Here is a 26,209-nt window from a genome sequence, read left to right as displayed (position 1 = left end):
TTACTGAAAAGGTTATATGTGAAATTGCATTCAACTATTTCTATTTCAAGACTTCAAGGTCTCTGATTTCATGATGAGTACTTCCCTCCACTGATTATTAGAAACTGTTTATGACTTAGTAGATGATCTTTGAGACTTTCTATTTTTTTTGGGGGGGGGGTGGGAGGAGGTGAGGCAATAAGAGTTAAGTGACTTGCCTAGGGTCACACAGCTAGTAAGTGTCAGTGTCTGAGGCCGTATTTGAATTCAGGTCCTCCTGAATCCAGGGCCAGTGCTTTATCCACTGCACCACCTAGATGCCCCCTCTTTGAGAGTTTCTCAAAAAATGTATCACCCTTCAGCCAATCCTGGCAATGAGCCTTCAAACAGACTGGCTGGTTTTCAGACATGAGACATAGAGGCCTAACCCCAGATTAATGTTCATACCCTCCACAGCTTGGTAGAGCCTGCTAGACTTCAGAGTCTTCTGGCATTTAATCTAATACCAAACTGAATAGCCATTTCTTAATCTTCATGCTTCTATTATTTAAATTATATTTTATGTTAATCAGCAAAAAACCTTCCTCCCTCTCTCCAATTGAGAACAAAAGAAAAACAAAATTCCTGTTTCAAACATGTGTGGTTAAACAAAACAAATTTCCAGACTGAACTATGTCTAAAAAATTATGTCTCATTCTGTACTCTGAGTCCTTCATTTCTGGATCAAGAAGTAGGTAGCATTAGTCTTCCGGTCCTAATTCTTTCAAGTTGTTTGTCTTTACAATATTGTTGTCATTGTATTAACTGTTCTCCTGGTCCTCTTTACTTCACTCTGTATCAGTTCATATAAGTTTTTTTTCAGGTTTCTCTGAAACCATCTCCTTCATAATTTCTTATGGCCCAAAAGTATTCTGTTTATATACTCTAACTTGTTCATACATTCCCTAATTTATAAGCACTTCTGAAAATAATCATCCTTTGATACCTTAAAAGAGCTATAAATATTTTTTTTATTTTCAGAGTTTGTTTTGTTTAGGCCTAATCCTCTCTTAATACAACTTCCCTCTAGTTCCCCTTCCCTTTTCCCTTCTATTTTCCTGTTAAGTGAAATGTATTTCTATACACAATTTGTGTGTGTGTATTCTTTCCTTCTCTGACAAGCTTAGAGGAGAGTGAGGTTCAAGAGTCAGCCACTCCCCTCAACCTTACTCTTTTACTGCTAAATCATGTGTGAATCCAACTGGCTTCTTGGTACTTGAGTTGTTTTTTTTTCTGGCTACTTTCAGTACTTTTTCTTTGGCTTGGAAGCTCTGTATTTTGGCTATAACATTCTTGGGAGTTTGTATTTGGGGGTTTCTTTGAGAAAACAACTGGTAGATTCTATTTACACTTTGCTCTTGGTACTAAGAAATCCAGGCAGTTTTCTTTTTGAGATATCTTGAAACATGATGTCTAAGCACCTTTTTGGTCATTTTGTATTCCAGTAGTCTAATGATTCTTAATTATTTTCTTCCGACCTTGTTTTCCAGGTCATTTGTTTCTGCTGAGGTAAGTTACATTTCTTTTTAATTTTTTTCAGTCTTTTGAGTTTGCTTTACTATTTCTTGTCTCATGGAATTTTGGTTTCTATTTGGTTCATTTTAATTTCAGAGTTTGTTAACTGGGCAAGGACATGCACCTCTTCTACTAAGCTGTTAATTATTTTCCAATTCTTCCATAACTGTTATTTATCTTCTAATTTTTTTCCTCAAATACTTTCACTTATTAAAACATTTTTAACTCTTTAATTCTTATGTCATCTCTCCCAGGAATTCTAGTTGAATTTTTTTGTCCAAGCCATGTTTTCCTCTGAGGCTTTGCTTGTAAATGGAGTCACTCTCTTTTGTGTTTGTGGCTTGAGCATCTGTGCCACCATTATTATTGTTTTGGTTGTTTGTCCTTCGTTTTCTACTTTTACTTTTGGGGGGGGGGGGAATGAGGGTTAAGTGACTTGCCCAGGGTCACACAGCTAGTAAGTGTCAAGTGTCTCAGGCCTGATTTGAACTCAGATCCTCCTGAATCCAGGGCCAGTGCTTTATCCACTGTGCCACCTTCATTCTCAAAGAGGATCAATGATATCAGGAGGGTGATGTCTTAATTTGCAAGTTAATCGGATTTAATTAAGGCAGAGCTGTGCAAAGTCAGCAGTCTCACTCCTCCACATTAATCTTAAGTCCAGTGGCAAGACAAATGTCAGGATGACTGACAATGGCTCTGGATATAATGGGAGACCTTGGCCTTTTTAAGCTAGGCCTTTCCCAGGTCTTCTGGTCAGGAAAGACAAGGTACCTCCATTAGGTGAACTCTTCAGCCCCATCATTTCTGCAACTTTGATATAGTATTCCCCTTCTATTAAGTCATATTTCTTTCAATGTTCTGGCATGAAATCCAGCCCAAACTCCCATGAACATACATACCTCCTCCTACCTACCATTTTCCCCACTTCCATATTTCCCATTTCACTCAGTTAATAATAATGATGATGATGATAATTTATATTTTATAAGTCTTTATGATTTGCAAAGTGGTCTCCTTAAGAATTCTATAAGACAGGTATTACATGTATTATTACTCCTGCTTTATAGATAAGGAAAATAAAATTTAGAAGTTAAGTACCTTGTCCAAGGACACAGTACCAGATGTCTGAGCTGGAATTAGAACTCTGATCTTTCAAGACCGTAAGTCCAAGTAACCTATATCACTCTGATCTAATTTCTCTTTTAGTCCTAAAATATTATGACAAAAAATTTCAGTAAATTTGTGTATATGTATGTGTATATACATGTATTTATGTTGTGTGTACACATAGGAATAGCATACATATAAATATCCATATATATGTATACACACATATGTACATATATACATGTGAAGAAAATGGAGCAGAGATATTAAATTGTATTTGTGTGTGTGTGTTTGTGTGTGACAGAGAGATAGCAAGAGAAAGAGAGAGAGAGAGAGAGAGAGAGAGAGAGAGAGAGAGAGAGAGAGAGAGAGAAAGAGAGAGAGAGAGAGAGAGAGAGAAAGCTGGGTCATATCAGCTCATGGGACAAAACCTAGGAATTCATTAACTGACGATTAACACAGCCATGCTTTTCTGAAAATGAAATGGAATCATTTCCAAATACTGCCTCTGATCTCTACCTAATATCTCTTATTCCCATCATGGTCAGAAGCCAAGCTTAATATGCTTCTTCAAAAGCTGCTCCTAGTCATAATAAAATATCAGAATATTAATATCAGGACTTTAACACATCTAGAACTACTCTCTATCCATTTTAAAAGATGTCTCAGATTATTAATTCAAAAGGTAATTTCTTTGTTTACAGAGGTTGCAATAGTCTCCTAATTGATCTCATCACCTCAAGTCTCACCCGCTCTCCATTCTATCGTCCAAAACAATGCACTTGAAGATTCAAGTGGCCAGTCTAATAACAGCTCAAAAAAGGGATCACAATATCTAATACTGACAAGTAACCATATTCTGGGTTTTCTTTGATTTATGAAAAGAAATTAAAGGAGAAAAAGAAAACATCCTTTGTGATAAACAACAGGTTAAAATTAGGCTTCACAGATTATTCTTTGATGCTATTTATAAATTCCTTTTTTTCCTGTTCAAGTAAAGAATTTGACTGCTTGAGCAGAGAAGACAAAAAAAAATCAGATCCAAGAATATTAGAGATTTAATACATTTTCATTTGTTAAAACAATTACTTACTTCACTTTCAGCAAAATGTCTTTCTCCTTTCAGGCACAATGAAGATCTTCGAAGTGTCTTCTCATCTCCATCATCAAAAACTGTTAAAAGAAAATAAAAAGTGGAAGTCATCATAAGGATCACATAGAAAACACCAAAAATAAAAAGAATAACACAAAATATTTACATTTCAACCACACTTAAATTACTGTTTTGTTTTAAGTCCAAAGAGTATTAGAATTCTGAATAGCTGCTTTTGCCTGTGTACCTTGTACATACATAAAGAGGTAATAAAAAAATACCAAGAATCAAAACATCTTCCATTTGTGACAAGAAGGTGTGGCTACAATTTTGTATTTCAGTGCTTGACAGAGGAAGCACAACTTAGTATATGAACTCATTTTAGAGAAAAAATATTTAAGATTGTGTCATTAAATCATGAACTCTATGAAAGCAGAAGCAACTTGACATGTTGAAAGAAGTTATCACAATTCAGATCTTCCTTCCAAATCCTAGATATTACAGTTGAACAGGGTTTAGAATAGTGGCTAAGTAGTACTCTCAATAACCTTCTAAACACTGTTATATTTGAAATCCAATTCTCATCATCTTCTCTCTGATGAAACAACCTCAAGTATGGTCTATTAAAGTATACTCCCTTTCACATTTTTAACCAGAAAAATTGTTTTCCTAATGCTGAACCATCCTTACAGCTCTAATAGAATTCTATCGTGATCATGGTGAGTAGCTTTCAGGAAAAAATGCTGTAGTTGTTTTTACAAGACTTTATTTAAATTTTAGAATCCCAATTAATGATATTAGTGTATAATTATCTTTCTTATACTTATCCTTCACTGCCTTAGATATTAAGACTGTATTTGTCTTATAAAATATTTTGGTAAAATATTTTCTTTATCAATTTTTGAGAATAATTTGTGTAGTACACAGCAGTAAATACGTCTATAAAAATTTGACTGAATTGTCCCGTAAATTCAGTGAGTCTTTTCTTTTACTAATTCTTTTACATTTAGTTTAATTCAGCCAGCTATTTTTTAAAAGCCAGAATTATTTGCCCTTACCTACTGTGTACCAACTAGCATCTGTTAATTTATTGATGACTGCTTCTTGATAGGCACCATCTGGATTCTTTACTTCTACAATTGCTCCAACCTAAAACACACACAAAAAACTCTTTGAGAAGTTTAATAATGGATGAATGATCATTTTAATATTTTACTTTACATAGCACTTTCTACTTTATCCAGGTAAAAAACTTAAAATATTAATTTTATTTTATATAGTTGCCTATACCAATAGTATAGTAGATGATAATTAGAAGAATATATTTCAGGAATTAAACTCTTGGCTAAGAAGAATTAACCAACTGATAATCACCACCCACATAATTCTAAGCTCTGAAAGCTACCACATACCAAAAAGCAGACTATATAGATAATGAAGAGGAAAAAAAATGTCATAGTATCAAATTCAGGCAAGGACATATGTGATCAACTAACCAAACTGAAAATATGTATTTTTTTTAAAAAAACTGCTCAAAATACATGAGTATATATTTCTTATTAACTTTTTAAAATGTAAGGATTTTAAAAATTCCTCTTAATTATTTAGAACTTATGTTTTATTTGAGGGGCTTCTCTTCCCAAATAGTATTTAAAAGCTATTTCCCCTGACCTGTGATGTAAATGCTAAATTTAACTGGAAAATCTGAGTCAGTAAGCAATTTCACACTAAAAAAAGTTCCCATATTTTCTTAAGGAATCATGCCAAACTATTTAAACTGGTATGTGAAGAATATTACCCAAAGCTAGACAATATGAAAACTTTCCATCAAAGATTCAAACAAGTCTAAGATGCTTGATTAATGAATGCTTAAAATCTCTTCCAGCAGATAAAGAACAGTAAATATAATACAAAACATTTATTTATATAATTTCTGAAAGTGCTGATAAGGCTTATTCTGCTTAAAACTGTATGGAATCGGGGCAGCTAGGTGGTGCAGTGGATAGAGCACCGGCCCTGGATTCAGGAGGACCTGAGTTCAAATCCAGCCTCATACACTTGACACTTACTAGCTGTGTGACCCTGGGCAGGTCACTTAACCCCAACTGCCTCACCAAAAAACAAACAAACACACACAAAAAAACTGTATGGAATCATAAGGAAAAAAAATCAGGTGAACTAAAATTATATGACTAGAGCTCATAAATAGCATCAGTATGGAGTGATATTTATTAATTTGTTTACTTTGAATTCTAATGATCTTGGTATGATTTAAGTAAATGTATTAATCTGTAATTTCTGGAAATGTACCCAGTTATAATCATGTTGTCTGGTAGATCTGCTTTTCTTTAGGAACATTTTAACCAGGAACTAACTGCATCGCTGAGTTGAAAGGAACTGAATATTCCAAGAAGTCTAATCTATCAATAAAACATATGCAACAACAATTTTTAAGTTTGCTTGCACCTGCCTTGATAAGAAATCAGTGATTTGACCCATAGTAACATACAAAGGAATTAAAAACAAATCAAGAGAATACTTTATAATTAAATAAGAAAAACCAAATCTGAAACAGAATGATGTAGAGGAAGCTATTAGCCAGGAAAAAGGTAACTTGAACAAATAACTTCCTTTCCCCACCTACCCTGTTCAATCCCACCTCTCGATTATTTAGTGTTGACCCTGAAAACCTGTAGCAGATTTCTTCTTGACCAAAAAAAACAATAAGTGAATTAGAGAATCGAAGAGGAAGAACATTGATGTCCTTAACACACAATGCTATTGTGTGTGCTTGCATGGAATATGCACACATAAGTATGGGGAAAGAAACAACTACAACCACAAGTAATTAATTATGTTTGCAAATCTACAAATATTATTAAAAGACCTACTATGTGGAAAGAACTATACAGAGGTCGCCAAATATTTTTAAAATCCTACTTCCACAATGTTTCCATAAGAACAGAACGTATTCAGACTCCAAACACTAAAACCGCTTTCCAAATAGCCTGTTAGTACATTGTCATAAATTTTCCAAATAAAAATTTCAATTAAGGATTTCACTAAGAGTTGGGAAGAATGATGGACTGACAGATGAAATTCATGTTGATAATAACATAATTTTGGAGGTTTTGAGGGGATGAATTTTCACAATATAGCTAAGAGGTGATGATTCTCTCTCTTATACACACTCCAAAACAAAGTAGATTATGGGCATTACTATGGCCAAAGAAGATTACTGAGAAAACACAGCAATTATGAATCAACACGTCTAACTTGTAATCTCTAAACAGTCTTTATGGGAATGGTCTATATATATGTAAAGGATTACCTTGATAACAACAGATGCCATTTACATAGTGCTTTAAGACTGATAAAGAGACTAACTACCTCAACTGACTCACAATGACTATGAAGATGGTAGCATTTTATACCATTTTATATTATATTTCATATAAAATTACCATTTTATAGATGAGAAGAGCTTAAATGACTTGTCTATAGACATACATTTAATAAGTATCAGAAGTGAATTTTAAACCCCAAATCTCTCCTTGCTTCAATTCTGTTCTTTTTTATTATGTCATAGTAAGGAAACAGACGTTCACAGATTCTTTTCTACAGCAGACAACATCTCCATACTCCATATAAACTTAGATGCATTGAAAAAAATAAGATTTCACTGTCTGTTATTTGTTAATTACAAGAAACCTTTTTGACTTATTGCAGTAAAATGTAGTTTTAAAGGGTCTCCTCAAACAAGATGCTTCCATACATTAAATTCATAAAATTTTCCACATCAACTGTTAACTCTGTTCAACAATTTGAGTATCAACAAGAAAGCACAAATCAGCAAAAAAAAAAAAAAGTTTGCCAAAAGGGCTCATTCATGTCAAGAAGGATGTCTCACGCAAAGTCCAAACAGAACAGAGAAATTTTTATCCATCATATTTCTCATAGCTTCACAAAGAATCAATGATGAAATTCTCTAGATATTCCTGTTTGTAGATGACATTGTGGTATTATATAACAGAGGAGAAGCCTTGAAGTCAGGAAGCCATGAGTTCAAATACTGCTTCTGACACATACTAGCTCCTTGGTCATGGGCAAGTAATTGAACATCACAGTGTAACTGTTAACTACTTGCCAAATCTGAATATATTACAAATGTATGCACGTGTGTATGTTCATTTACTTGACAGGTACCGCAAATGGACAATAAAATGACCCAAAATTGAGTTCCAGAATTCAGAGATCAGGCCTATCTAAGAAATGGCACTACACTTGACAATCATACTAAGGTACTTCAACAGTCCATCTCTCCTTTTCTTTCCAAAACACCAATTATGCCCTGGTCATAATATGGCTGTGTATTTTGTATTTTTGATCTCAGAAAAATCAAAACTGAAAATGCCCCCCACACGCCCCAAAAAGGGCGATGGTAAATGCAAGTAGGCTGCAGTACATTGTAAACGATAACAGTAATACAAAAGGCAACACAAATGTCATTATATTCTGGACATGTATGATCATAGAGGGTGGTGGGCTGGTCATGTGCTGAAAATGAGGGAAAAGAGGTCAGTCAAGGAAAGTGCTATTTCTAAATTACTTTTTTAAAAATCAGAAGGACCCCAAGAACACCAGGTCTCAGAAGGATTTCTAGAAAAATATCACCAACAATTACATAGGAGGGGATGATGTGGATACACTGTAATCTCGACCAGTTTCGGACATTGCCATAATAATAGGTAATAGCTAACATTTATATAGAGCTTACTATGTGCTAGACGCTATACTAAGTGCTTTACATTTATTACCTTCTTTGATGCTCAGAATAACCCTGGGAGTTAGGTGCTATTATTATGCTCAATAAGGAAACTGAAGCAAGTAGAAATTAAGTGACTTGCCCAGGGTCACACAGCTAATAAGTATCTGGGGATAGATATGAACTTGGTCTTCCTGAATCTAGGCACAATGCTCTATCTACTACTACTTAGCTGTTCATACCAAGGAAACCAGAGATCCAAAGTACTATAGCATGAGTGAATGGCAACAACTATCTGGTCATCAGTAAACCACAGCTCATTAATTTTAAATTTCTGTTCATCATAGAAGTGTTTCCTTTGTCTATAATATTCCAAAAAGTGAAACATTAATCTGCTCAATTATTTTATCTTTCCACAGGATGATCATGTATTTTTTACTCCACACTATTTGTATTAACATTAATTTCCATACATGTCTATACTAATTAATATTCTGTGTATTAACTTATTAATTTCCTTGAAATCTAATGTCTTAGTATTACACTATAGAATCTAAGCAGACAAACATTCAAAGCAGATGTAGGCAGTGTAGATAACTATTTGAGTTGAGAACACACTTTAAAGACTCTGACATTTCCCAAGTAAGACTACTTGATACTAAATAAATGAATTACCTTTAGTGGGCCCTTTATGTGGTCATCTTGTACTTCCATTGTTGAAGAATCATGCCTAAATGTTACCTAGAGATTACAAATTTAATTAGTTATCACTATAAATTAAATCCAAGAAGCTCAAGCTCAGTAAAGTTATTATTCTCTTTTATCAAATGATTTAATATCCCAGTCTTGAATAGATTAACTAAAAATCATACACTTAAAAAATCACCACCAAGTGTATTTTACTACTCAAACCCTCCCCATGATTTCATCTTTAAATTGCTCTGTTTAAGGACACAACATATTATTCTTTGTTCAATGCTATTAGCTATCACTTCATTGTCTTGTTTTATTTAGTTTGATGATGAAAACATCTTATTCTATTAAGCACTTCATGATTTTGCAAGGGTTAAGATTACTTCAACAAATAAAGTTTGGCCCAATGATGCTAAGAATGGAAAATACATGAAAAGCATAAGAACTTTCTTTGCACATTTTCATATTAACTACAACATCCTTCTTGCAAGGTATATGGGATCTTGCAAGGCATATTCTTCAGTTTTTATCCAAGTAGGGTATATAATGATGCACTTTAGCAATATAAAGGGTACACAATACAAGTACTAAGAAAGAAACAAACTCCATGTTACTATCAAATCTATAACATATTTCCAAGCTATGTACTTGCAAAATACCCATGAGAAGACTGAATTCTTGGAGCAAAACTCGCTTAAGAAAACAACTCCTGATTCCTTTAAAAAGGTTGTACTTGAGGGTAGAAGATTTTGTAATAATCTATCACCAATTACAGAGCTTTTATACTATTCTTCCCATCAAAATCTATGGCATTTGTGTTACACATTTAATTTGAGTAACTTAAAATCCTTTAAAATTACCAACACATCAGTGATGAAACTGCAAGAAACCTTTAGAAGCCACCAAAATTATCAATATGCCACTCCTCTACCTCTCCTCCAGTAAGAGAATATACCATTTCTCACTGTTTCATTCTGAAAGAGATCGATGAAATAAAATATTTTCATATTCTCCAGTTCTTTCTCCATCTTCCTATCCTGAAAACTGAATCATTCATCAGATCAGATACTTTCTTCTTCTTTTTTTTTTTTTTTGCAGGACAATGAGGGTTAAGTGATTTGCCCAGGGTCATATAGCTAGTAAGTGTCTGAGTCCGGATTTGAACTCAGGTCCTCCTGAATCCAGGGCTTTATCCACTTTGCCACTTAGCTGCCCCCCTCCCCCCCTCTCCCGGATCAGATACTTTCTTGAGAGAGCTTCAGTAACATAGGAGGGCTGAGATGGTTTTTAAGGATAAAGGGTCTCAGTGTTAACACTACTAGATCTCAAGATGTTTGAGAAGTCAATTTTTTATTAGAATTTTTTTTCCTATAAAAGTATCATAATGCCCTCCATAACCAAGTTATTTTCTAGAATCTAATGCACTCTGTAAGCTCCCTTATAATCTCCTAATGTAGATTCAAAATAAATTAGTCCCATAGACAATATAAAACTTGTGCTCAGAAAATCTGGACTTTGGGGAAAATGGTCTCTTATGTAAGTTTCACTGCATTATATAGAGACCTGAAATGTTCTTATAAAATACACTGATTTTTGACCCAAATTTACAACCACAAAATGTATAAAGCACTGTGCATGATGCACATGCCCACATTCTCACTGACCTAAACTAATCAAATGTGAATACTTATGAGTACTTGGAAAAAATTAAGATTTAAAAATATTTATTTTTTCCTAAAAAAATGTTCATTTTTCACATTACAATAGTCAAAAGTTATACAAGTTGGGGGCAGCTAGGTGGCACAGTGGACAAAGCACTGGCCCTGGATCCAGGAGGACCTGAGTTCAAATCCGGCCTCAGACACTTGACACTTATTAGCTGTGTGACCCTGGGCAAGTCACTTAACCCTCACTGTCCCACCCCACCCCCCAAAAAAGTGGTAAAGTCAATAAGTCATAATACTAGAGGTGGCAGTGGCCTTATCAGTCACCTAGAGTAGTAGTATCAAATTAAAATAGAAAATATCCCTGTGGGTAACATATTAAACTTAGAAAATTACAACTTAACATTGTTGTACTTTATTTTTGTGTTTTTTTGTTAAATTGTTCCCAATTACATTTTACTCTAGTTCCGCTGGCTGTCAAATTAATGGATGGACATTGCTCTTGACACCCGAGATCTGCCCTAACTCCATCATTTTACAAAGAGGAAACTAAAGCCTCAAGGGGTTAAATATGGACACACAAGAAGTGAGTGGCAGGGCCAGATCCCGATTTCAAATCTAGTAATTTTTCAAAGATGGATCCCTGTTAGAGTTGAGACTAAAATCCAGTTTTTTTTGTTTTTTTAATTGTTTAATCCAATACTCTTCCTAATACAAAAGTGCTATAATTCAAACTTCTTCATGTAAAATTTAGTATTACAAGTGTTTACATGGAGAGATCTATTACCAACAAATTATATCCAGAAGAGACAGATCTTGGTAAAATAAACCTCAGAAATTCTGGGAGAAACCCCACATAGAAAATAGTGTGTGCATGTGTATATTTGTATAAACTGTCATACAATATTCGTGAGGTCATAATTCAAGATGTTATGGCAAATAAAATTACTAGCATAACTTAAAGTAACAGCATTCAAATTCAATATTCAAAGGATGACATGATATATTTAATAAAGAAAAAAGGTCTAACCATAGTCCCAATTAGGGAAACCAGAAGAATAGTCTGAGAGGAATTGCTTTTCCTCTTTCGTCTTCTCCTGTATTCTAGACTAAGTTGTCTTACAACCTACCTGTTTGTTTTCACCCACACCTACACTCAGGTGAGGAAACTTTCTCTATCAATGCAAGTTAGCACCTTCTCTGCAATTTATAATTTTAAAGAGTTGCCCAGAACAGAGTTTCTTAATCTTGCCACTAGCCACCCCTTTTAGCCCAGGAAATTTTTATAGCACCCTGAGTATATAAGTATATAAAATAGGTCTACATAACCTTTCACTGTTGCCAAATTTTTCACGACTCCCACATTCAGTTATGTGACCCCCAGTTTAAGAAGCTTTGGCCTAGAGCACTGAGAAGTTAAGTGACTTGCCCTGGGTCACAGAACCAGTCTGAGGCAGAGGTAGGACTTGAATTCAGGTCTTTTAGACTTGGGGCACAGTGCTTTAGCCAGTATGCCATGCTACCTCACGGACACTACTGGAACCAGAACCAGCAGAAATGTGAGACTGGGATATTACACAGTTGTTTCCTGTAGCCTCTCTACTCTCAGGAAAAGAAGGAGAATACCAAGGAGATGAAATAGTTGTGACACAAAGGAAATAGAGACAGGAATTCAATTAAAGTAAAAAACACTTATTGAGATCCTACTAGAGGTAAGATATTCTGTTAGTTACTGAGGATATATGGACAAAGAAACAAGAATTTAACCAGTCCTTGCCCCTCAAGGAGCTTACATAAGGGAAAAGAGATACAAAAAGTATACAGTATATACACAGATTAATACAACATAAATTGAGAAAGAAGAGAACATTAATGAAGAAGCAGTGTCCCTGAGCAGGTCTGGAAGAAAGCCTATGATAAGAAGTGATGTCAGTCAGGCAGCCTATGCAAAGGGAAAGGGAAAGGGAAAGGAAATGTTGAGTTTGAGAAACTACATCAGGTAAAGGGGACTAATATGAAATGTCTGGAAAGATAGGTGGTGAAAAAAAAGAATAAAGAATCTGATTCATTTTCTATACAAGATCACAGCTCTCCTGTCCTATGTTTATATGAAAGGAGTTGTAAAACTGATGAACAGATCTTCTCCCATTAGCTCCAGAAAAGTAATAACAAATTTCAATTACAAGAAGATTACAGCTACATGAAGTGAGAGCTGCTTCTATAGCATTAGATTATACAGGTCGCACAGTGGATAAAGCACCGGCCCTGGATTCAGGAGGACCTGAGTTCAAATCCGGCCTCAGACACTTGACACTTACTAGCTGTGTGACCCTGGGCAAGTCACTTAACCCTCATTGCCCCCCCCCAAAAAGTTAAAAGATTACACACATATACAACAGATTATTAATGGAGTTATGAACATAGCTTTAGCCTTCCCATTTTCAGTTATACATATATGTATAAGCATATGTGTATGAATATATGTGCGTGTGGTTATCCAACAGAAGACTGTACCAATCTAACTTCGAATGTTTTGCTTAACCAATGGGTTTTGGGGTTTTATTTTGAAATCCACAGTTTGTTAACAAAGAAGCCACTGTAATACATTATCTTGGAGTGAAAAACTAATTCACATAATGAATATAGTTTATGACTAAAATAAATGCTCTTGGTATTTTTAAAAATAAGATACTTTAATAAATTTTAATAGAATTACAGACTTTTAGAGTTGGAAGATACCAAAAGGGTCATTTAGTCCAATCTAAAAATAAGAAGGAACCTCTTCTACCATATTCCCAACAAATGGTCAACCTAGCATTTAAAGAGCAGAAAAACCTTCAGAGATGGGGAAGAAGTTCAACGTGCAAAGGTTAGTGAACAACTAAATCTAATCCTATTCGATTTTCTCTTACAGTAAAATAAGATTTATATCCTATATGATGCCCTCTTTTAGTTTTAAGATTCATGATTCTAAATATAAGCACCAATGCTGAATGGAAAATGGCATTTCTACATTAGATAATTATAATAATCACCTAATTTTATTCCAATTATATGCTAAATTGCTATTAATGATTTGTTTTATTATGCTTTCTTATAGTGATTACTCTTAGAGTTATCAGATTATATTCAAGAGGGGAAAAACTCCCAAATTTCACAAAAGTTAGAATTTAAATAGTATTCTGGATTCCCAAGTTCAAAGTATACATAGCTAAGAAAATCCTAATACCTTGACTTTGACAAGTCTCTTTGTGGTCTTGATCTTGGCTTCACAGAAGGCTCCTCTGTATTTAGCACTCACATCAGTGCCCACTGTCAAATAAGGAGGCTCATCAATGGCCTGAAAAAGAAAAACATAATGAATATTTAATCTCTCCAATTTTTTTCCTTAGCAATCGGTTCCCCAAAACAGTAAATATAGTTTTGTTTTGGTTTGTTTTGGTTTTGTTTAGTGAGGCAATTGGGGTTAAGTGACTTGCCCAGGGTTACACAGCTAGTAAGTGTTTAGTGTCTGAGGCCAGATTTGAACTCTATCCACTGTGCCACCTAGCTGCCCCTAAATATAGTTTTGTTATCACTAAAAGAGAAAACATAGAATAGCTTTATAAATTCACTATCAAGAACAAATCACGGACAGCTAGGTAGTGCAGTAGATGAAGCACTGGCCCTGGATTCAGGAGGACCTGAGTTCAAATCCAGCCTTAGACATTTGACACTTACTAGCTGTGTGACCTTGTGCAAGTCACTTAACCCTCATTGCCCTCCAAAAACAAAACAAAAAAAGAACAAGTCACATCCTCTAATAAACTGGCACAGTAGGCTTGAAAAATAAAGTTCTTCCCCATAAGGTCTAATGTTAAATGAGCCAAATTTTGACACTTTATTTATTCTCTAGAAACCAGATATTAGACAAAACAAAGTTAAAGGGACATTAAATTCTACACATAAACCACCTTGGCTCAAAGGATATGAACAAGCAAGCAATTTTCAAAGAGAGAGATCCAAGTTATCAACAATCATATGAAAAAATGCTGTAAATAACTAATAATCAAAGAAAATAAAGCAACTTTGACGTTCTACCTGGTACCAATCAGACCAATAAGGATGACAGAAGAGGAGAATGACAAATGTTGGAGATGCTGGGGGAAAACAGGTACACAGCAACTTGGTAGTGTAGTAAGTAGGGTACTGTGTCTAGAGCCAGAAAGACCCGAGTTCAAATTTAACGTCAGAGGCTTACTAACTATGTGACTTTCAAGTCACTTAACCACTGCCTGCCTCAATTTCCTTAACTTAAAATGGGGATAATAATATCACCTGTCTCACACGGTTATAGTAAGGATCAAAAAAGAAAATATTTATAAAGTCTTAGCACAGTGCCAAGCACACATTAGGCATAATTTTTTTAAAAAGCTTATTCTTTCTCCCTAACCTACTCCCAACTGCTGTGTACTGTTGGTGAAGGTGTGAATTGGTCCAGTCATTCTGGAAAGAAATTTTGAACTACTTGCATATAAAGGTACCGAGCTATATAAACCCTTTGACTCAACTATACAACTACTAGGCCTATACCCCCAAATAATTCAAAGAGAGAAGAAGATCTCTAAGTACAACAACATTTATAGCAGCTCTGAAACTAGGAGGTGCCCTCCAATTAAGGAATTGGCTTCAGTAAGCTTTTTGAGGTACCAATCTCTGCAGTCTTTTTTCTCTTACATCCAAAGTTTTTAACTTCTTCAGTAATTTCTTAAGGGTTAATCTCTTAAGAGTTAATGCTGGGGCAGCTAGATGGCGCAGTGGATAGAGCACCAGCCCTGGAGTCAGGAGTACCTGAGTTCAAATCTGGTCTCAGACACTTAACACTTACTAGCTGTGTGACCCTGGGCAAGTCACTTAACCCCAATTGCCTCACTTAAAAAAAAAAAAAGAGTTAATGCTATTGGGGCTCAAGTATTCACTCACTAAAATAATTCATTGTCCTCTACCACCACCAATAATATAGCAGGGCTTGGTTGAAATACAGTAATATAATATTACAGAACAGCATTGACAGGGGCCCTGTTACACACAGCATTCCTCAGTCCCATTAGCAGAGGAGAATCTATTGGCTAACAGGCAAATCAGGCTTGCCAAGTATGGGGGAAACCATCTTTGAAGCCCTGACCCTACCTGCAGAAAAAGACAAGTTCTTGAAAGCAAATAGTTTCTCCTCTGACACTATCAGAGCTTTAAAAGAAGAAAATAACTTTACTGCTTTTCTAAACATTTGGAAAGACCCTGAAACTCAACAAATCTTGTTAGTCTTTTTCTTTTTTAATGAATGGGTGCCCCCCAAAATGAGGGCAAATGTGCTTGTTTTAATGAACTCTAGGACACTTTTTTTTTTTTTGGTGAAGAGGGAAATCTTGTAGGAAAAGAAAAAAAGATGTCAAGGTTAATCATGTGGTGTATGTAATGCCAGTCAAGTAGGCTATCGCCTCATAATAATAACAATTAATTCAGTGCTCTAAACTGAACAATAAGTATATTACATGCATTTTCTCATTTGACACAACTTTGTGAGATATGTAATACAAGTATTATCTCCTTTCTTTTTTCTTTTTTTTTCCAGGCAGTGAGGGTTAAGTGACTTGCCCAGGGTCACACAGCTAATAAGTGTCAAGTGTCTAAGGCCGGATTTGAACTCGGGTCCTCCTGAATCCAGGGCCAGTGCTCTATTCACTGCACCACCTGGCTGCCCCCATTATCTCCATTTAAGAAGAAAGAAAGAAAAAAGAAAGAAAGAAGCTGAAGTTTTAAAAGGGTAAATCATTTGTTCAAGATCACACAGCTAATGGCATAACTAAGCCTCAAAATCACATTCTTTTCATTTCTATTCCAGTAGTTTTTGTAAAGGAGATGACATATGAAATGCTTTGCAAACTTGAAAGTCCTATATAAATATTGGCTAATATTATTCTTTTTATCTATCCCCTTCTTGCTCTCCTGACTTTCTGCTCTTTGCCTCCAAGTCTCAACTATCATTTCTCCCTGGAGCTCCCCTCACTGCTTAGGATCTCCTCAACCTAACATTCCTCTACCATGCAGGCTTCATTCTCCTGCTAGCTCTGCTTTTGACTTTAAAGACTTTGACACCAGGGCTGCAGCATGGATAACTGTTCACCCACCCCGACCTTCACTTCTTTTTTTTTTTTTTTAACTTTGTGGGGCAATGGGGGTTAAGTGGCTTGCCCAAGGTCACACAGCTAGTAAGTGTCAAGTGTCTCAGGCCGGATTTGAACTCGGGTACTCCTGAATCCAGGGCCGATGCTTTATCCACTGTGCCATCTAGCTGTCCCCCTTCACTTTAAAAAGGGCTTAAATTTACAAACTTGACCTCTCTAATGCTACATTGTAGCACTACCTTTCATGTTTCACATAACAATGTTAATGCATATATGTTTCACTTTACTCTTTAACCTGATATTGAAAATATAACTTTTGAAGCCATATATTTAAATAAAAATATAATTATGAGACTCAAAAAACCTTTCAAATAATAAATTTTATGTCTAAACCAGTAATCAAGCAGGTGACATTACACTTACATGAGCATGACCAACATAAATAAGTCAATATAAAAACACCAGATTTTCCTAACTTGTACAACGTATTCTTTTTATCTCTACCATTCAAAGATCAAGAAATTAAGAGTCTGAAAGAGCTCTGCACACCATTTATTCAATCCATTTATTACCAGGAATCCCTTCCACAACTCAATTTACAAGTAGTTATCTAACCCTTGCTTATAGACCTCTAATGAGAAGAACTCACCATTTAGCATGGCTGCCCAGCCCACTTTATTATAGCTGAAATAGTAAATTTTCCTTCACTAAACTTGTCTTTTTTGCAACTTCCAGCCATTGTTTCAGCGCTGCCCACTAGGGCTAAGAAGTCTAATCTCTGGGCAGCTAGGTGGCGCAGTGGATAGAGCACTGGCCTTGGATTCAGGAGGACCTGAGTTCAAATCCAGCCTCAGATACCTAACACTTATTAGCTGTGTGGCCCTGGGCAAGTCACTTAACCCCAATTGCCTCACAAAAAAAATAAACCAAACCAACAAACAAAAAGAAGTCTAATCTCTAAGTGCTATGAGGTCTATCAGTTAGTTATGCTACTGTCTCCTCTGCCTTCCCTTAAAAATTTATGGAAAATGTTTTCATTATAAGCAATGCTTCTACTTTCTCATTCCACTTGCTACTCAAACCCTTAGTTTCTAAAGGTTTCTAGATTGGTTTCTAGACTCCTGAGCCCATCCGCACGTCGAACAATTCTGCTGAAACTGCTCTCTCAAAAGTTATTAATGACTACCTAATTCCTGAATCCAAAGGCTTTTGCCCAGCCCTCACCTCTCCTGACCTCTCCATGCCATCTCACATTGCTGATCACTGTCTCCTGAAAGCTTGCTTGGCTTTAGAGAGACCATATTACACTGACTTTCCTGCTTTCCTAACACAACTTCTGTGTCTCTTACTTTGGTTATTCATTTTCTTCTATTGCCCTTCAGGCAGATGTTATCCATGGTGGTATCCCTTCTTTTCCTCTCTTTACCTTATTTAACAATTTCATCCACTCTCAGATACTCAATTTATCTCCTCTCTATGGAAATTTCCAAACTTACATCTCTGTTCTTAACCTGTCTCCTAAGCTCCATCTGCCTAAAGAATATTTCCACTTGCCAATATCATCACATCATGCCCAAACTTATTAATTTTCCCCTAAAATCTGCTCTTTGAGATCACTATTTCTGTCAGTGAAAACACCATTTACTAAACTTTCAAAACCTTGGAGTTATTATTGACCCACTTTCTTTTACATACACTGAATTTCTAATTCATATAATACTAAATCATGTAAATTCAAATCAGCCAATCAATAAGCATATATGAAGTGCTTACTATGTGCCTTCGACTGTGCCTAAGTACGGAGCATACAAAGAAAAGCAACAAACAGTCCTTACCCTAGAGGAGCTAAAAATGTAATGGTGGAGACAACAAGCAAACAGCTTTGTACAAACAAGCAATACAAGATAAATAGTTAATAATCAAGAGGGAATGTATTAGAATTAAGAAAGATGGAGAAGACTTCCTATAGAAAATGGACTTTTAGCTAGGACTTGAAGGCTGCCAGGAAATTCAAGAAGCAGAAATGAGGAGGAAGAGCATTACTGAAAATGTTCATAGTTTAGAGATAGAGTATCTTGTGTGAGGAATAGGAAGGAGACCAATGTCACTGAATCACAGAGTACTTGGGAGAGTAAAAAGACTAGAAAGAGAGAAGTAGTTTATGAAGAACTCTGAATGTCAAATGGAGGCGATGGAGTTCACTGAGTAGCAAAGGTGATATTGTTGGATCTGCTCTTTAGGAAAATCACTTAAGTGGCTAAATGAAATGGACTTATGTGAGGAGAGACTTGAGGAAAACCAATCATTGGGCTACTTCAATAGTCTAGGGATAAGGAGATTTGAGCTTGTGGTGGTATTCAAAGGATATTGCAAAGGAGAAATTGACAAAACTTGGCAACAGATTGGATATAGAGAAAAGGGCAGGATGATCAAGTGATTTCCTATTTTTAGGGGGCAAAGTGATGAAATGGAAAAGGCACTGTACTAGGCAGGAGTCAGAAGGTCTTTCTACACCCAGATATCTATGTGACCTTAAAGAAACTGTTTAACCTCACTCAATTTTTCTCATTTCTTAAAAAAATGGAGATAACTTCTGTTCCTAAGGGTTCACAGACTGTGGGCATCAAAGAGATACTGTGTGTGAAAGTGCATTGACTCTGGGGAAGCAGGGAAGTAAGAAAGCAAAAAAAAATGTTCTTCAGTTTCAAAAAAGTTGGAAAGTCTTTGTTTAAACAACAGCCACTGAAAATAGCTTCTTAAGACAATATAAATACTTCATTATTATAAGAGTTGTGTGCACATAAAAATTAGAACAATCACACTAAATTAGGCATCATTTATACAGATAAAACACTCCTGCTCTCCAATTCAAAGAAAACAGATATTAATTATCAGACTCTTCAACGATGGTCATCTGGCTAACTAAAATTCTGTGGATGAAATGAGTTAAAAACATGATTATGATAATACATGTCAGGACAGATACAAGCTCTTCTTAAAAGATTACCCTCTGTCAGCAAAGATTTAACAGTCATTTTAGAGGCTTTGATTTAAAAGGAATATAAAAGAAAATTCTGAAGGGACTCTCCTCTTCCAAAATGATTGTGTGGAACACTTGAAAACTTAGCAAACTATCTGATTGAGTCATTTGCTGGTTTAATTGGCATTAAGTATTGTTGCTTGGACAAGCCAGATGGTAGGGCAGTACCTCATAATTATATGCTCCAATTAATTCCTTAAATGTGCTTTGCCATAGAATTCTTAAATCATATAATTCCTATAATCTATGTGGCAGCATGAAAAAAATCTCCCAATCAATAAGTATGTAGTAAGTCCCGACCATGTGCCAGATCTTAAGGCCTGATTAGCCTTGTTAAAAAAAGAAAGTCTTTAAAAAACAAAACACTGTAGCCAAGATATATGGCTCAAAACAAAAACATTTGGAAATTTCTAAAAAATAAAATGGAAAATTCAGTTAAAAAACAACAACACAGAAACCAAAGTAAGGTTCTATACTGGGGAAGAGAGAAATATTTAAGAAACTGTGAACATGGGCTATGTATTTAATACATTGTGACAAAAAGTCATTAAGATTAATATGTCTATTAATATTCAAATAGAGTACTAGCAATATTATAATTGTATGAAACTGCACACTGGTTTCCAGGGCAGTACTCTTAACTGATGAAGTCACTTTGCTAGAGCATACCAACAAGAAAATACCATGGCATAAATATAAAAAGCATTTATTTAGAAAAAAAAAAAGCAAAACAAAACCCCTTAAAACAAAGAGAAAGAAAACCCACAAAAATACATTTTAGATCTTTTCTTAAAATTCTGCTAAATAAAAATAAACTAAAATTAATTTTACATCACTGTAGTCTAGTGGGAAGAGAACACGGAATGTGAAGGCTTGAGTTCTAGGCCTGATTTCACCACCAATTAGTAACCTTGGGTGTGTTGTTTTGCTTCTATGTTTTAGTTATTACCTCATCAATCAAACAAGGATAATAATTACCACTTATCCTTCTTCACAGGATTACAATGGAGATACAATGATATAGTAGTAATCAAAGTCACAGGGTCATAAATTAAGAGCTAGAAAAGACCTTAGAGGTCACCATCTAGTATAATCCTTCATTTATAAATGAGGAAACTAAAGCCAAAAAGAAATTAATAACTTGTCCAAAGTAACACAGTAACAAGAGGCTCTCTTCTCTTACAATCTCTTAGTATTTCACCACCTTTCATTGATTCAACTATCATCTCTATATACATGACTAACAAGATCTACATATTCTCTCTTAGCTCTAGTACTGTATCCTCAGTTGCTCATTGGCAATTTCTGAATGAACATCTTGTTAGGCATCTCGAGCTTGACACATCCAAAAGAGAATTTAATTATCTCTCTCCTCAAACTCCTTTTTCCTAATTTCCCTGTTTTTGTCAAGGGGAACAGCATCCTTCCACTAACTCAGGTTTGCAACCTGGGAGTTATCCTCAATTGTTCATTCTAGATTTCTCCCAAGTGCTTCAAAACATCTGAGGATCACACTTGTTTGAGATGATATGTGTGTGTTTCGATAAAAGTATTTCATCCAACAGTACCTAGGAAAATGTACATTGCTACTGTGACACTAATGGAAATGTGAGACTTTTCTGAAAGCCTAAAATAAATTTTCAGAAACAACTTTAAAAACAACACTGATATTTTAAGCTTGACTCAAATTGCTATTGCTATTGTTTAATCATTATGGATAAATCTAAGTACCACATAAAGGGCAAACAAACCATTCAAGTGTATGTGACATACTTAAAATTATTTCAAAAATATTTAAGGGATTACTACACTTCTTATAAAAATCTGGTAATTTCACTTAAAGAACTTTCTCACTAGAGCACCAAGAACAAAACGTCTTGGAATGTTATTGCTATAAGAAAATCAACTAAAATATATCATGTAAAATTATTCTATTAAGAAGGCTACTATGTAAATTTTTTATTTGTCAACCCAATTTTAAGAAAAAGAACTGAGTACCATTAAGAAAGAACCACCCTGGGGCAGCAAGGTGGCACAGTGGATAGAGCACTGGCCCTGGAGTCAGGAGGACCTGAGTTCAAATCTGGCCTCAGACACTTAACACTTACTAGCTGTGTGACCCTAGGCAAGTCACTTAACCCCAATTGCCTCGCAAAAAAAAAAAAAGAAAGAACCAACCTGGGGCAGCTAGGTGGTGTAGTGCATAGAGCACCGACCCTAGAGTCAGGAGGACCTAAGTTCAAATCTGGCCTCAGACACTTAACACTTACTAGCTGTGTGATCCTGGGCAAGTCACTTAACCCCAACTGCCTCACCAAAAAAGAAAAAAATAAATAAAACAAAACAAAAGAAAGAACCGAACTGGGGCAGCTAGGTGGCACAGTGGATAAAGCACCAGCCCTGGATTCAGGAGGACCTGAGTTCAAATCCGGCTTCAGACATTTGACGCTTACTGGCTGTGTGACCCTGGGCAAGTCACTTAACCCCAGTTGCATCAAAAAAAAAAAAAGAAAGAAAGAAAGAAAAGAAAGAAAGAAAGAAAGAAAGAAAGAAAGAAAGAAAGAAAGAAAGAAAGAAAGAAAGAAAGAAAGAAAGAAAGAAAGATGGAAAGAACCAACCTTCCAAATTCAATCCAGGTATGGAGATTACAATTAAACTCTAATTTACAAAGCATTACATTTAATGCTCAGTATAAAATAACAAACCATTATTCCAGGAAAGCAGGTCAGTTCTATCCTCAAATTAAACTTTTATTCTCTATCAAAAATCCTCCCAGTATTCTTGATATTTCCAGCCAGGGGTGTACTAGAGATCAACTGTTCTTGAAATCTGCAGTGTAAGTGTTTACATCTAAGAAATCTGTAATCACTACAAATCAGGGCTTGATTGTTTTGTTGATTGTCTAGATGTAAAAAAGTATTGACAACTTAGATTAAATTTAAAAGTATGTGTGCATATTTTTACCCTCTCAGAGAGCTAAGTTGTTAACTATTTACCAGCACATGCCTTTACTATTTTATAGGGATTGCATGAACTCAGAAGTATGGCATAAGGCACAGTATATAAAGTCATGACCAGACTAGAGGTCTAGTGACTAAAGGTTAATAACAATAGCTGGCATTTATAAAATGTTTTAAGGTTTGCAAAGTGCTTTTTATCCCTTTTCTAATTTGAGTCTCACAAAATGCTTGTTTGCATCCCAGCAACCAGTTCTCCTCATTAGGGAAAAACAGATCCAGAAAAGAATTTTCCTTTGTTGGTTCCTCAACCTTTTGAAGGATGAAATTATCATGAAGGCAAGTCAAGAAATTATGAGCTGATTGACTTTTTTTGTTGTTGTTCTTGTACTTTATTATTTTTTGAATCTGTGGAATTTTATTTCTTCCAAATTATATGCAGAAACAAACTTGGACATCCATTTTTTAAAACTTTGTGTTCCAACCTCTCCTCCTCCCTCCCTCCTCACCCCACCCGCCAAGAACTAAAGCAATTCAATACAAGCTACACACGAGCAGTCATAGCAAACAACCCCACACCCAGCTGACTAGTTTCTGCAGTCACAAAAATGTCCAGATATTTGGAGTGCCTCCTCACTTCTATATCATGCCTCTGAGCCAGGCTTCTCTTCTTTTTTCCAAACTCATCTTTTCCCCAGGTTGTTTGTAACATGATCCTATGACAAAATCACTTGTTTTGTCTCCCCTGGTATTCATAAAATCATAGGTGTAGAGTTGGAAGAGACATGGAAGCCATCTGGTCTGAGTGCACACACTCTCCACCAAGCTTCCTCTTCACAATAAACAATGCTACCCCACAATATTCACCTCTTTCCCTATCCTGTTTCTTTTCAATCAAATATACCCCTCTAGAGCCACACTTGAGAGACGGGTGTCTTCCCACCAAGTCTCAACGATACCTATGAGATGAAATTTGTTTCCTTAAGCTAGAGCCTTTACTCCTCTTGCTTTCTGTCTGGCCATTTATGGACAGACATCTGAAGCCATGGGTTTTACACTGGTTTCTCTACTTACTCCTTTCTTAAACTCTGTCTCCTGTGAACTTCCAAGCATCTCAACTACTATTCTTTTTTCTTTATGAAACTGAGTTTGATACATAGGCATTTTTTCCTCCCTTCCCTATTATTTTAAATCTCTTTGGAGTAGAAACCAGCAAATAAGCTCTTACTAGTCTTTTGTTAAGTAACCTCTACCTCTAGAACTGAATCTATTATTCCTCTAATCCAGTGGTTCACAAAGCTTTTCCCCCCACAAACTCCCTTCAACAACAACAAAGTGTTTTGAACTCCAAGAGAAATACGACCTCCAATATTCTTTTAGATTTATTCATTAAGTATTTACAATAGGGGGCAGCTAGGTGGCACAATGGATAAAGCACCAGTCCTGGATTCAAGAGGACCTAAGTTCAAATCCAGCCTCAGACACTTGACACTAGCTGTGTGACCCTGGGCAAGTCACTTAACCCTCATTGCCTTGCCCCCCCAAAAGTATTTACAATAACTACAGTATCTTTTACCCCAAAGCCCCAAATTAATATTTATATTAATAACAAAATAGGAAATTTTATTCTACATCTAAACATGAAAACTCTAAGGATACTGATGATAAAAATGATTACAAATTATTTTACTTAGGACATTCAGAGTAAGAATTGAAAGAAGCTGGGGGCAGCTAGGTGGTACAGTGGATAGAGCACTGGCCCTGGAGTCAGGAGGACCTGAGTTCAAATCCAACCTCAGACACTTAATACTTACTAGCTGTGTGACCCTGGACAAGTCACTTAACCCTCACTGTTTTGTTTTTTGTTTTTTGCAGGGCAAAGAATTGAAAGAAGCAATATACCAACTCTTATATGAATACTATTATCTGCAAGATTTCACATTAAATTTATTTTATAAATTGTGATGAATATAAGTAACATTTTAATGAAATAAGCTACAACTTAGAACATGTCTGGCAATACAAAATTAATTTTGATATTGAATGTTTAAATTTGAACAAAAGTTTTCAGTATTTAGCTCACACTCAGTCTTAAATCTGGTGCTGCATGCAGTTTATTTCTGCATTTGATTTAAAAATGAAGTAAAAATGCTAGCTTACACAAATGTGGCATAAAATGAAAGGATAATATAACTTCTTTTTCTATAAAATGAAAATTAATTTTTCAAAATTCAATCTAACCAACTGATGAAGATGGATGGCTATCATGATATATGCAAAATGTTTACTTTTCTACTGGCATATCGCCAATGCTGTATTAATTGATAAATGTGTTTGTTGTTGTTCATCCTTCATACAATGAAGAGGACCAAAATGACATCACAATATTGGGGTCATGGTACACTGTGTTCAGCTGTGGCTGATCTGAATAGTACAAGCCTGGAAGGCTCTACCACAAGTCAGGCACAAATGGTCTGTTTCAACATGTGGGATGGAGATGTCTCTAAATTTGTAAATCTCGCATTTCTTTTGGGCTACTGTGATTCTGCTTTGCTCATAGAACACAGCACCTTCTTTGAAGCAGGCACACCATGCTGGGTTGTCCTGAGCCAGCACCTCCCACATCTCATAAGTACTAAAGTTCTTCAAAGAGAATTGTCCTTGCATCAATTCTTCTGGCCTCCAGGTTAAGCATCTGCCTTGTATGAGTTCTCTGTAAAAAAAGTCTTTTAGGTAAACCTATGTTTGGCATTTAGACTGTGGCCAACCCACTGGAGTTGTGCTCTCTGCAGTAGAGTTCGAATGCTTGGCAGTACGGCTCAAGAAAGGACCTCAGTGTCCAGTACCTTATCTTTCCAGTTAATCTTCAGAATCTTTCTAAGACAATTCATATGGAAACAGTTGGATTTTTCTGGCATAGCAGCAGTAGACTACATGTTTCACAGGTAGACAACAATGTGATGAGTCAGCACAACAGCTCTGTAGACTTTCTGTTCTGTAGGTAGTCTAATACTTCTCTCCCACACTTTCGGAGCCTCCCAAATGCTGAGCTGGGTCTGGCAATGAGTGGACATCCCTAGAAAGTAGACTGCTGAAGTAAGTGAACTTATCCACAACGTTCAAAATTCCTCCATTTGCTGTAACTCTCCCTCCACTTCAGTCTTGGCACTGTGGCCTTTCAAGTTAAACA

At 35.6% G+C, this 26,209-nt stretch overlaps 1 protein-coding gene across 1 annotated transcript in view; it reads right to left on the bottom strand.

Annotated features, from left to right (window-relative positions):
- Positions 1–26,209, bottom strand: part of ARID4B (AT-rich interaction domain 4B) — a 189,265-nt gene that overhangs the window by 95,565 nt on the left and 67,491 nt on the right. The window contains 4 exon segments of the mRNA XM_044001493.1: positions 3,737–3,816; positions 4,795–4,885; positions 9,177–9,242; positions 14,088–14,198. Of these exon segments, the coding sequence (XP_043857428.1) occupies positions 3,737–3,816; positions 4,795–4,885; positions 9,177–9,242; positions 14,088–14,198 (348 nt within the window).

Source organism: Dromiciops gliroides, chromosome 4 (genome assembly GCF_019393635.1).
Source record: "Dromiciops gliroides isolate mDroGli1 chromosome 4, mDroGli1.pri, whole genome shotgun sequence".
Classification (NCBI taxonomy): Eukaryota; Metazoa; Chordata; class Mammalia; order Microbiotheria; family Microbiotheriidae; genus Dromiciops; species Dromiciops gliroides.
The sequence above is the reverse complement of the archived record's forward strand: the minus strand, read 5'-3'. Positions and strand labels throughout refer to the sequence as shown.